At 39.3% G+C, this 13594-nt stretch overlaps 1 protein-coding gene across 1 annotated transcript; it reads right to left on the bottom strand.

Moving 5' to 3' along the window:
• Window positions 1-3716: 3716 nt before the first annotated feature.
• Window positions 3717-13564, bottom strand: NHLRC3 (NHL repeat containing 3). Its single transcript, XM_059903033.1, has 8 exons — window positions 13526-13564; window positions 13189-13385; window positions 12820-12978; window positions 12371-12518; window positions 9807-10007; window positions 8957-9048; window positions 6407-6519; window positions 3717-5801 (listed from the first exon to the last, which is right to left on the bottom strand). Exons 2-8 carry the CDS (start codon window positions 13270-13272, stop codon window positions 5549-5551), a joined length of 1050 nt encoding a protein of 349 aa, XP_059759016.1. The 5' UTR covers window positions 13273-13385; window positions 13526-13564; the 3' UTR covers window positions 3717-5548.
• Between the last annotated feature and the right edge of the window lie 30 nt (window positions 13565-13594).

Here is a 13594-nt window from a genome sequence, read left to right as displayed (position 1 = left end):
GCCTCACCATCTTCCCAGTGTAAGAATCTCTGCCCACAGGTGGCATGGCTGCCCATCTGTGGCTTAAATAATGCAAGTGAATCTCTTAAGGTTTGGTGAGTGCTTCCTGTGTGTCAGAGAATGGGTGTAATGCTCTACATGCATGATCTTATTTGTACTCACAAGAATCCTATGAGGAAAATACTATTATTTCCATTTCACGAACGAGAAAAATGAAGCAGAGAATCTCAAAACAATACAGAAAGTGAAGTGGCAGGGCCTGGATCAGAACCCAGGTCGACCTAACTCCAGGTTTCAAGTTCTGAACCACTGAGCTTTACCACTCCCAGCATTAACACAATCCATTCCACTGGAAGGCTTTTTCACTGGGCTGGGCCAATTGGCCACTCTGTTATTTCTGCTCATTGTCTTAATTCTAGAGGAAAGCTCACTCTACTACTACATAATCACCCTGTCAAGGTCTCAGAATTATTTCCAAACACCGTGTTATTTTGGTCATCTGCTTTGGGATTAGAGTCTATTTGTGGCATTCTCCCTTAAAATGCTGCATCCCAAAGGAAACTTCAAGATCTCAGCTCTGCTTACCAGGATCACAGACCATCCTATCTATAAACTTGCCATTATATTTACATCAATGTTACCTGAGATTACAACAAGTTTTTCTTAACATGGCTGTAATATTTTTGGTCAACTAACATTCTAAATCTCTTTCAGACAATTTGTTGCCAAATCAGGTATTTTCCATGACTCTTTAAATGAATATAACTTACATTTAGCCATGGTAAGTTGCAGTTAATTTTTTTGATACAGTTTTCTGAACTATTTGGGCATAATGCCCTTTACACACACACTTGAACACACACACACACACACACACACCCCACAAAGAAAAAAACTGGATAAATTTTTTAGTGTTGATTAAAAACAAATGTATACATAATTAGCTCCTAAGTCCCTTTAGTTAAGTAAAAATTAGTATTTAGTTAAACACAGTAAACATCAAAACATTAAAATATTCCTGTACATATACTATGAAGAAAAATGTTATAAAAATTTGGTGATTGTGACCATTTGTAATACATAAAAGTCCTATGGGAAAAAAATTTGCATAACACCTTATAGTAATCGATTCTGGTAAAGAATAAATCTGAGATATGCACCATGCTACTAACATTTTCTTTCTTGAGAATGAAGTGGCTGAAAACTGAGAAGCAAGTTTAGGATATGAACCTGTTGTGACACATACAATTTGATCTACCTTTTAAAAGATTTTATTCAAAAGACTCAACCTACCTAAAACATGCTCATTTCAAAGCATGCTTGTTTCATGCCTGACATGGTGTCTTTTCCTTACAAATTGCATTGAAGCAGAATTAAATCATAACAATATCATTTCGTTATTTACATGGAAGAAACAAAAGTTTCAAAGAGTGCTGTTTTTCATTGTTCAAATTCCACTCAGTTCTTACATACAAAGAGTATCTACATGTCATTAAATGTTCAGAGGATTAATTTACTTAATAAACTCAGGGATTCTATAGGCAAGTGCATGGTAGAGAAATGACTTGGTCTCTTTGTAAATAATCCGTTTTGCTCATCCGTGAAAGAGTCAGTAACCACAGAGCAAAATGTTAAAACAACAACAAAAAGCTAGTAGGGAGAAAAGGAATAATTCCCTGCTAACACAAATAGATTTTCTATTGCACTAAATACACCTTTCAGGTTACAGTTTTAAATGTTTAAAAAGAGTTATTCACTTCTGGCTGTTAGTTTGAATTACTGAAAAGATTTCACCTTTCTTTTTCTTAAACATGGCCATGTCCAATGAAAACAGTAGAAAGTTCCAACAACCCTTGGAAAATATGTCACCTATAAACCAATTTCCTCAAGATGTAAGCAAACTGAAGGGAAAGAAGAAAAATTAAGTGTGGTTAACAGTATAGCCTCAGATTTTAAGCAAAGTATAAAGAAAGTCAACAGATGTCCACATTTGATTTCAAGAAACGATTATCATAAGCTGGACTTTGCTGCCCTCTTTTGTATCAGGAATGTAACACAAGTACCAAAGGGCACCTCCCAGAAACAGCCTGAGAAGTAAGGGGGGTTTGTGTGGCTTGTTTTCCCACCTAGGTAGTGAACTGCTAGGGCAGAAGATGCTTGCCTAATTGTCTTCATACATTTGTTGTTTCGTACATTTTTGTTGTATAAATACATGTGATTTATTCTGACTTTTTAAAAAAGACTTGATTGATTTACTTTGGTGAGTCTGAAGAGCAAAAATCTGAGTTTCCAGTTTTATTTATTTACTTATTTTTACATCTTTATGGAGTATAATTGCTTTACAATGGTGTGTTAGTTTCTGCTGTATAACAAAGTGAGTCAGCTATACATATACGTATATCTCCATATCTCCTCCCTCTTGTGTCTCCCTCCCACCCTCCGTATCCCACCCCTCTAGGTGGACACAAAGCACCGAGCTGATCTTCCTGTGCTATGCGGCTGCTTCCCACTAGCTATCTATTTTACATTTGGTAGTGTATATATGTCCATGCCACTCTCTCACTTCGTCCCAGCTTACCCTTCCCCCTCCCTGTGTCCTCAAGTCCATTCTCTACGTCTGCATCTTTATTTCTGTCCTTGGATGGTCCTCGAGTCTGTCATACAGAGTGAAGTAAGTCAAAAAGAGTTCCGTTCCAGTGTTAGCTATCCAATCTATCCTGCTCTAAAATCCAATGTTTTAAAACCAACGAAGGCAAAACAAGTTAGGCCTTGATTGCTTTTAGCTTAACAGCCACATTGCTTGAAGTTGTCTTTTAATCTGTTATATGACCTGAGCACAAAGTATAGAGGTCTCCTTCGCTTATCGTCGCACTGCATACATGGTTTCTTTGATGGGCAAATATTCCATTTTAAAGACCCGATGTTGTAGTGGAGGTTAAGAAAGATACCTATAGCCTTCGGTTTTCTAACTTAGAACACCCTACTCCTTCCCCCCCAGAATAAATCTACAAAGTAGAGATGTAAAGAGATTCCATTTCTAATGCAAAAATATAGAGTTAGCTAGTTATTACTATCATTTGTACCCACCCACCATCTTAAAAGCCACATTAAGGGGGCTTCCCTGATGGCACAGTGGTTGGGAATCCGCCTGCCAAAACAGGGGACACGGGTTTGAGCCCTGGTCCAGGAAGATCCCACATGCCGCGGAGCAACTCAGCCCGTGCGCCACAACTACTGAGTCTGCGTTCCAGAGCCCGCGAACCACAACTACTGAAGCCTGCGCGCCTAGAGCCCGCGCTTCGCAGCAAGAGAAGCCACCACAGAGAGGGGCCCGCGCACCGCAACTAGAGAAAGCCCATGCACAGCAACGAGGACCCAACGCAGCAAAAAAAAAAAAAAAAAAAAAAAAAAAAGCCACATTAAGTCTTCTAAGCAACCTCTAGCAATATTTACACACTTCAGCCCTCACTTCAGCTGTGAATGAAGAGGATATACTCTCAACCTGTGATTTCATGATTGTTGAAATTCTTCAATGGAAAAGAAATTATAGACTGCTTTTATAACAATAAAATCAAACTTTAATTGGAAAATCAGACAATATTGCATTCTTTCCAAAACTTTTATCTTTATTTTTTAATAGAAAATACAACACATTTCTCATTCAATTAATTTAACCAATTAATCCAAAGGAAAAAAGTGAGATACCATAATTACAAGTATGCTAATAAAATAAACACTTTTAGCAGGACACATGGAAACAATACTTTCAGCAAGTTTTGTAAAAATCTGGTATAAAACAAAGTTAAATACAACATTTTTGAAATGACAAAATCTAACCTATATTCTTTCAAAGAGACATTTGCACTTCTTGTCCTGGCTTGGAAACAAAACAAATAAAACCTCAAATTACTTCCTTTCATCCAAGTCGATTTGGCTAAACTGCATAAAGTTTGTGAGGATACGTTTTGAAAAAAAGCAATAAATGCAAAATTAAGGCAAAACTGATAGCTGGTATCAGGTAAAGAGCACATTTAGTAGGACCCTTGCTAATAAGATGACTTTAATGTACTTGGAGCTACAGATTTCAAAGGGCACATTTGTACCTATTGCACATCTGATGCTCACAGCCTTCCTGAAGGAGGAAAGGCAATGATGTCCCCATTTCACTGAAGAGAAAACTAAGGCAACTCACTTAGATCACACGGCTTGACCAGTGGCACAAACACATATCAATGGCCTTGGAACACAGGAGGGAGTTTCCTGTTGGTAGATTTACCTTCCTCACTGCATCAAGATATGACAAAAGTGTAAGTTCCTCGAGGTCTGGAAAACAGACGCCAGTCCTAACAGGTAACGAGGACAGTCAGCTCAAGATTTCTCACTTGCCATTCAATTTACAGGAAACCACTGAGATAAAGAGGGAGGCTGATACGAGAAAAGGCGAAGAATGATCTGAAAGGTTGTAATATGGCAAGGTTCCTTCCAAACCTAGAATGAACTAGAACAGACTGAACAAATGGTCTTAATTGGGAGGCCAATATTCAAAGGGGCAAAAAAGAGACATAGAAATAGAAAGGGGGGAAATTCTTCATCTTAATAGCTCCAAGTGTTTGGCACACATTCTCCCATAAATAATTCTAAAACTTCCTTGAGGTAGACAAATGTTAGAAATGGACAGAGTTCATGTAAAAAAAAGATGGATGGATGGATGGATGGATGGAAGGAAGGAAGGAAGGAAGGAAGGAAGGAAGGAAAGAAGGAAGGTGGCGACACTGAGAGGAACTATTTTTAACGCTACCTTTAAAAACCATTCCAGTTATTTGTAAAAACCCCTTTGGGTAAAGTGCGTAGACGCTAGCCATTTTATTCCTATACTTAAAGGACGAAACTACGTATCCTACAGCTAAAGGACCAAAGCCAAGTTGGGCCTGTAAAAGAAAGTCTACCAAAGTTCCCAACAGGCGTGCACTTTTCTTAACATCTGTACCTGGACGTCGTCCTCTCCTCCTCAGTTTTTCAAGTCAGAGCTCAAGCAGACCCCCTGCAAGGTCTCTCCATGCTTCGGACATAACACCCCTCCTTCTGAAAGTCCTGCTTCCCTGGCGCGTTGCCGTTGCCGTGTTTTGTGGACTCAAAGCTACTCAAAGGCACACAGACAGCCCGGCCTCCTCACTCCTGAACCTTCAGGACCTGGCACCCTGTGGGTTCTCGTTAATCAACACCCCATCTGACCCCATCCCTCAAGGAGTTCATTTTTTTACTAAGTGAATAAAGTGAAGGTTTGTGTTGTTCATGTGAAATTCAATAAATTATCCTGCAAACCCATTTTTATTCCTGTGTTTCCCCCCCACCAGGGAGAATGAGTCTATAGGGTAAATTACTGGGTTACCTACCACCTTAGTCCCGCTTCCCCATCCCATTTTTCATTAGAGTTACGTTTCTTTCATTTAAATATCCTTATGCACTCATGTGTGAAACAAAGTCACAAGAATGCCCCAAAGTTGCAAATCTGAACTTCCACTTGAAAGACCTTCAGGGAAAGAAACAGTTACGAACCGAATGAAGAGAAATAGCTATTCACAGGGACGTATTTTTGTACTTGTTTTGCTCCAATTTCTGCTACGTAGATGGCTCCAGTCTTCCCACTGACGTCTAAGAGATGAGGTGAGACCTGATCCGCCAGCTGGATCGTGCTGGTCACCGAACAGTCGCCAACGCTTCCCACCGGGGGCGCCGCCAAGAATAAGAGCCGGCTCAGATGCAGCTGGGCTACGATCAAGTGCTTCCCGTCGGGAGTAAATCTAAGGAGGAAGACATGTCGCATAATCAACCAGGGCAAAGTTAACATAAATATTTATTTTTTCAACACGTGCATCCCCTACAGTGCTACACGACAGTGAGGACCTGCTTGCTGAAGGGTTCTTTCAAGGGGGCTTGAAAATTGATCTGATTCTGCTTCGCAGGGAACAAGAGATTTGTGATGACAGACTTAACCAAAGATTCGTTTACGTTTTTTTTTTTTTTTTTGAAATTAACAATATTGGAATATTACACAAAGATGAAACTAACGGAGAATCGGTGTCAGGCTAGGTCTGAAACTACAGACTCAAGATTTTTATTTTCATTCTCTGTTTAAAAATAAACTGCATCTCGAGGGCAGAGGATGTAGGAAGGTCCAGCCTTTATTATCTCTGATACTTGGATCCCACAGCGTGCTGGGAGTTTAACCGCACTCACGCTGCCTGGGATTTGAAATATGATTACATGTTCTCTGAAAACTTCTTTCCTTCTCCTTTTTCCCTGATTAAAATTCACAGTAAATGTTTTAAACTTTCAGCTAGCTCTTCAGAGAAACTTAACATAAACCAAATCAAACAAGCATTTTAAAACAAAAAGAAACGATTACCTGACTGCAGAAGGTCCCTCTTCTGCGAAACAATTATTCCAAGCTCCTAACCACTCCCCCGTGTCTTTATCAAACACCTGAATTCTTTTATTGCCTCGGTCCGCCACCCACACCTGGGAACCCAAAAAAAGAAAAAGAAGAGGGGGAGAGAATGAATGTTTATTTTCATTAGTTTCATAAACACTCCCATTGAGGACTTAGAGGACCTCAAAGAAGAGAATATTAAAAACCCCATTTTCAGATAAGAAACTCAAATGCAGAAAGGTTAAATACTTTGTTTTAAGCAGAGCTTACAAGAAGCCAGAGAGCCACGTATGGCCATCTGTCTTAACCCGAAGCCTAGAATGCTCTACTATACTAAACATCTGGCTAACTAAAAAGCTGGAGTACTCCACTATAACGCAGAGGATCAGGAGACACCGAGAAGTGACAGCATTCATTCATTCCCTCCTCTAACCGCTGTCACTGAGCCCTGTTGACTTGCTGGTTCCTGGGCCAGCTAACAAGACAAAGACATAGAAAAGCAGCCCTGCTCTTTAGGAGCCCAGGCCAGTGGGAAGTCAGCTGTTCACTCGTATCGCATCATTAAACCTCTACCTGCTATTTACCAGGGTATGTCCAAAGTGCCAAACTGAAGTGCCAAACTAAAGAGGAAGCTTGGGAGATTTTAGTGACATATAAAGCATGATAATGGGCTAACAGTAGGTTTAATTTAGGTTTGCTATAGGCTGTCATGAGTTCTTAAGGAAACTGTTGTTATAAACAGGAAGGCAGATTGGACCTAAATGACATTTTGTGTACTGTATTTGATGTATGCAACCTGTGGCCTGTGTACAGGGTGGGTCAAACATGCTGACCTCTACGTCCCCCTTTTGAGGGTCCCTGGAGTTCTGGGATTTGTGGATTCAGGACTATTTCTTCAGGGTAACCCTGACTAAATCTTTGTCAATGCGTGTGAGTTTTGGTAGCCACTGAATTCATCTCTAGTCAGAAACAAATAAAGACTCAGTGTATCACTTTAGAAAGGCTGTTGATCCCTAAGTAAGGTAATTTCTTAGATCTTTTCCTGATCTATGATTCTTTACTAAAGAGGAGTTTCCTTAAGGATTTTGGGATTACTGTCTTAGATAAGTGGCCAAGGAGGAAATACAGTTTAGACCCTTAGATTGAACGACACTATAGGTTGTTAGCATTATCTTTCCTACTCAACAGATTTTTATTATGAGAAACCTGGTTTAAGAAACAACAAATCTAACTCTGGAACTAATAAACTTTTCACACAGGGTTGAGGTGATGATTAAATGAGTTAATCATGTTAAATGCCACAATAGCATTGCTGCTGTTGTTATAAAAACACAAGCATCCAGAAATGAACACGCCCGTTTTTCATCACTTGGTATCCCCATCAAATGACCTCCAAGGACATTCCTCACCATGGTGAACTGACCTGGGTCTAGGTCTTGCCGACTCAGGAACTTGACCTTGTTCTTACCCCATGAGGGGAGTGGCTCATCAGGTTCAGGAGGGTAATGTGCAAAACCAGAATTCCAACTTTCTAGCTCCCAATTTACAGACAAGTTCATATGTTCAGTTATCTTCCTATCTACAACGGGAAATACTTGAAGATTTTATGATCAAAACATTCTCACTCTGTTAACATAGGAAGCCAAGTCATAATCAGAAGGTTGCTTGCTGAGCACAGAATCAGAAGTGGAAATGAATTAAATTTCTAATGGCGTGAAGCCAAGATAGTCTGACGCATCCACTGCGCACCAAGGCATTCAGTCATTTAACAAATATGTAAGACGACTACTACGGGCTAGGCACTAACATAGAAAGCAGAAGGGATGCAGTTCCAGCCCTCATACTGCCTACACTCTTATTAGGGGAGACAATTTAACCATCATCTTACAGTGTGATACTTACTATAATGGGAAAGTAAGGGCTGCTACAGGAAAACAGGTGGAGAAACTAATATAAAACATTTTAGGTGGGTTTGGTTACAGGAAGGTGACTCCCCAAGAGAGACATGTATGCTTAAAGGTGTGTAAAAGCAAAAGAGGTGGTAGTGGACAGACAGAGGTGGGAAAAAAAGAAATTGCAATTTGTTGGTTAAAGCTTTCTGTTCCTCAGACAGAGTGGAGCTAGGTCACTTGGAGAACTAGAGTGTGCCTGGTCACTCCCTTTTTCAAGCTTCCAAGATTAACCTCTTCCATCTCCCTTTTGATCAACACGTTCTCAACACAACTCTTTTTTTTCAGGCAACTTCACTTATATCCTGTTCCATTATTTGCTTCTTCTATCCTTTAAGTGACAGAGGTGATCTATTTTGCTCATTTCTAAATATTTGGGGAACTTCATTACAGGACCCAAACATTTATAAGAGGGTATGTGGATATACCCAGAGGAATTGCTCAGACGTACCCAGATACACACATCCACTAACATACACACGTATCCAAATGTCTAGACACTCCCGTGTGCCCATATATCCATGCTCTGCACCACCCCCATATATTCAGACAGTCCACAGCGACGCTGTATATTTACCCGACCATCAGAATCAACTGTAACACTGTGAGGAATGCTGAACTTAGCAGGTCCTGTCCCATTTTCTCCATGTAGCCAAAGGATCATGAAATCTATAAATGGTACACATATATGGTCAGAACAACATATAGAATACCTTATGCATTTACATGTTGTATTTTATGTCACAAGTTACAAACTATTCAGTTATACCACCAGCTGATTATGTTTTCCTAGGTTTCTGTTTATACACCCATTTGAGTAATCTGTATGCTTAAAAAAATTCTTTCCCTGTTTCAAGCAATTAATCTGCTTCTTTAATGACTGTTTCCACCTGAATTTTTCATAACTCAAAACCATTGTTCAGGGTTCACGTCAACCTCGTCCTGAAACTGGTTCCCCTTATAACCAACCTGTTATTTGGTATTACCATTCCTCTGAGCTTAAAAATTATGTTTCTATAGGCCGTCTTATTTAATTCCCCTGTACTGAGTTGAAGGTGTCCCTCTCCCCAGCCCCACCAGAAAAAGATATGTCCAAGTCTCAATCTCCAGAGCTGTGAATGTGACCTTAATTGTATCTGCAAAGGCCCTAGTTCCAATAAGTTAGGGATCTTGAGATGAGGTGATTCTGGATTTAGAGAAGACCCTGAATCCAATGGCTAGTGCCCTTATAAGAAAAAGGAGAGGAGATCTGAGACAGACACACAGAGAAGAAGGAAATGTGAAGGTAGAGGCAAAGACAGAAGTTATACTGAGTATCAGACAAATTAAATCCAACTTATTAAGTAACATTCTTATATTGGATTGGCCAAAAAGTTCCTTCAGTTTTAAAGTATTGCAATAATACCATACAAAACTAAGCCACGTACCTTGGGACAATTTGATCAACCTGTTATTCAGTCCTCCATCTCCATCCACAATGTAAATATCCCCTGTGTCTTCTACATATAATTCTGCAGGGTTATCAAACTGCAGGGGATTTAAACCAGTGCCTTTTTTGCCTGGGGTACCCAAAACTTGAACAAGATCACCAAAGGAATTGTATTTTTTAATAGTATGACCGTAGAGTCCTACAAAGATAGACATGCACATTTCAAAAATATAACCATTGTACAAACATTCACATTTTTCAAGTAAGCTGAGAGCAGAAATGTAACAGAATTAAATAGCAATAAAAAGTTAAAAGGCTCAGATAATTAAATGTTATATTTGACAAGCAATAGAGCTTCATTAGTTATAGCCAAATCTGTTCATGAATAAAAACCTCAGGTACTCCAAAATAAGATTCTAAATCCAAATAAAGAAAACTGAAAAAAAAAATTGACTCCTTAAACAGAAGGCTCATGATGTAAAAGTACTGGTACACCATTTTCTTTTTTTAATCTTATGACCTTGAATAAGCATTACTTGTATAAGAAAATTAAGAAGGATCTGGAAAACGAACAACTTATATTTGAAAACTGTTATTCCAGTCATTCACGGGCAGATCTCCAATTTCAGTGGTTGACTGAAAAAGTTCTTTAAAATACAAACTTCTGTTTATTTGTTTATAAAAGTCATTTATATCTATTCTTGTGTTAAGTTTTTTTTTTTTTTAATCGCGGTAACATTGGTTTATAACAATACCGACTTTTTTAAGTTACATTTCTCCTAGTGGAAACAAATACAAAATTCAACCCATTAGCTTTTCTTTCCTAAGAAAGGAATAGATCTTTCCAAATCACCAGTATCTTGTCTTCTCACACTGAAACTTCTTTGAGTTATAATTATCTTACAAGCAAAAGTATAAAGTGGAATATTAACAAATAGGGAAAAACTATAAAGCAGTTAACAGAAACCAACTTGAAGGCATACCAAGACCAACTAACTGGTAGGCATTCAACTGATAAATTGGAAACAACGGGCTCTCTGGAAATAAAGTGAATCAGCTTGCATTACAATCCTATCTTGACAATTGTATTTATTATTATACTTGTTTTGGAGACTTGAGCTAAAGTCTGTAGCAATAATAAGAGAACAAAACATTAAAGAAAGCAAACTACAAAGTGTCTAAGGAACTGGAAAAGAAATAGAATACCAGTAAATAATTTTTTTTTAATGGCTATGATATGCAGCCATGTTTTTACTGAACAGAATTTATTCTCTGAAATATAGGAAGGAATAGAAAAACTGTCTCCAGATCTGTGTGTGGAAAAACAAGCTATAATGGAAAGAATGAAGAGACCATGTGTGTTCTTTTTATTTCTGGGAACCAGTGAAGTATTTTATAAAAAAGGATCACATGAATGGAACGAATTAAAAAGTAATGGCCTCTTTTAACAGTGAATCCCGAAAAGAAAAAAAAAAGTGAAAATAATCAAATTTCATAGAGTCTAACAATGAACTCAGAGATAACTTAGATTTTGGGGGGTTAACCAAAATCTTACCACCCAAAATACAGCTTTAAATAAATGGGTCACGGGGCTGAGGCTCAGAAATCTTTTGGGTTCTGAGAATAGATGTGGTAAGGGCACTTCTTAAAAAAACTGAGACCTCTTTAATTCCAAAACGGTATCTGAATTAGCCAGAAGTGGGGAAACAGAAGGACCTTCAGAATAACTGGGACAAGTAAGACTAGAAATATTTTAAGATCTCTTTCCTTCCTGAGATCCTAAGATAATACCAGGTTATCTCTTATACCATCTTGTCTTAAGCCACAAATCTCTGAAAACTTATCTCACAGTTTTAAGTTCAACTGTGCTTACTTTGTTTTGCAGCACATTCTACTAAAAATATTCGACAGAAGGAAGGTTTCAGAAATGCTGAAGTCAGTGGGATTTCAGAAACATTAACACCAGCAGTGTCTGCAGATCTCGTACTTTGGGCAAGAAAGCAGTTCTGGTTTCTCAGCATAATCTCACTCTCTCTCTTTTGTTTCACCTGGAATAATTTTTTTTTCACTTTTTAAAGCATGTGGTTCAATAGCAAGAATTGAAGTCAAAGATTTTTCATTGTATTGTCACATGAGATCTGTTTAAAACTATTAGGCATTTAGCCTATTATAACTTCTGTTATCAGCATAATTTCTTTTGAAAGAGAAATGGTAAAGGAAAACTAAAGGCAAGGACTCCATTCATTAGCTTTTAGAGATCGCCATTTTATTTTGCTTCACAGAAGAAGTTTAGAATTATCTAATCTAGGAAGAGCAACTGATATTTTAAAAGGCAAAAGCCCTGTGACAACTTAAAGGAAAGATCATAATAATTATAGCCTCCTTGTTAAATGTCTTGATTCTACAGAAATACAGTATAAAGATTTAGAAACAAGCGATTTCACGAATCATTAAAGGAATTACAATTAGATTCGGCCACTCTGATTTTAAAATAGACAAGCAAGAACATGGGCAAAGGTGTGATTTCTAGCAAGATAATTTAATAGGTATTACTACACATACCACTTCCTACATCCGTGATCCAGACGGATTGTTCATGTGGTGTACTGGCTGCAAATATACCATGAGGTGTGTCAACTGTATAATTCCAGGCTCGTAGGAAATATCCATCCTCTGTGAACACTAATACCTTTGGGATGTTATCCCCTCTCTGAAGGTATACAAAAATAACTACTTAGATAGGATCACTTTTAAGGAAGCAATCTTTATTTTGGCAGAGAGAAACAAAAATTATAGGTTAACCGAGGAATTTAGTAACGTGTAAAAAACCATCTACAAAACCTTACACTATTAATCTCTACCGCGTTCAAAACCAAAGTATTAACTTTAACTCAAAAAACGAATTCCACAATTGGCGTAATATAAACGTATACAGTTACTGAGTTCGGTGAGACAGGAAAACTGTTTTCCTTGTATTCATAACTTGAAAACAAAATCCCAATTTTACCTACTTGGGCTACGTACACCAATCCGTTGAGGGAGTCAACGGCAACACAAAATGTTGCTCCGGTGAAGTATTCTGAATACTTAGGCCAATCCACATCCAGCCGGTAAAGGGCTTCCTCAGCTCTCCAGGAAATTTTAAAAGCTAAGTGAAGATGTAGCGGGAGCTGGGAAAGACGAGGAAAATAAGGAAAATGGCGATGTACCGTATTACAAACGTTTTAACGCTAAGAAACAGGCAACGCGTCGGCGGTTCGGCCCCCGGTGCAGGTTTTGAGATGAACTAGTGAGAGAACCAGCTCCACCTCCATCCCAAGACCGTCTCCCCACCCTGCTATCCACACACCCGACAGCCATTTCCTCACTATCCAACTCACCCGAGAGGCACAAAAACGCGAATGGAAAACCAGAAACGCAAGAAAGAAGCCAGCGCCGGCTACGCACACCCAGAATCTCGCCATGACTAGACAGGAATCCAGGCAAGGGAGAAAGATCGGCAGGTGGCTGGGGGCCGCCCGGACAGCCTCAGGTCCACGCGGTTCGTCGCTGCACTGAGCTCCTAGCTCCAATGCGCCTAGGAGAGAACCAGAAGGCAGCAAAGACCAGGGCGAAAGAAAATCAGAACTGGGGTTCCGGATTCCCAGCGCGTTCCCGCCGCCCGCCTCCCCCTACCCTTCCCCCTCCCCATCCCCATGTCGCGTGCCCCGGGTTTACCCCGTGACCACCCTTCGGACGGTCCACGCTGTGGACCTCTCCAGTCCGCCAAAATCGGGGCGCCCGTAG

Source organism: Balaenoptera ricei, chromosome 18, assembly GCF_028023285.1.
Source record: "Balaenoptera ricei isolate mBalRic1 chromosome 18, mBalRic1.hap2, whole genome shotgun sequence".
Classification (NCBI taxonomy): Eukaryota; Metazoa; Chordata; class Mammalia; order Artiodactyla; family Balaenopteridae; genus Balaenoptera; species Balaenoptera ricei.
The sequence above is the reverse complement of the archived record's forward strand: the minus strand, read 5'-3'. Positions and strand labels throughout refer to the sequence as shown.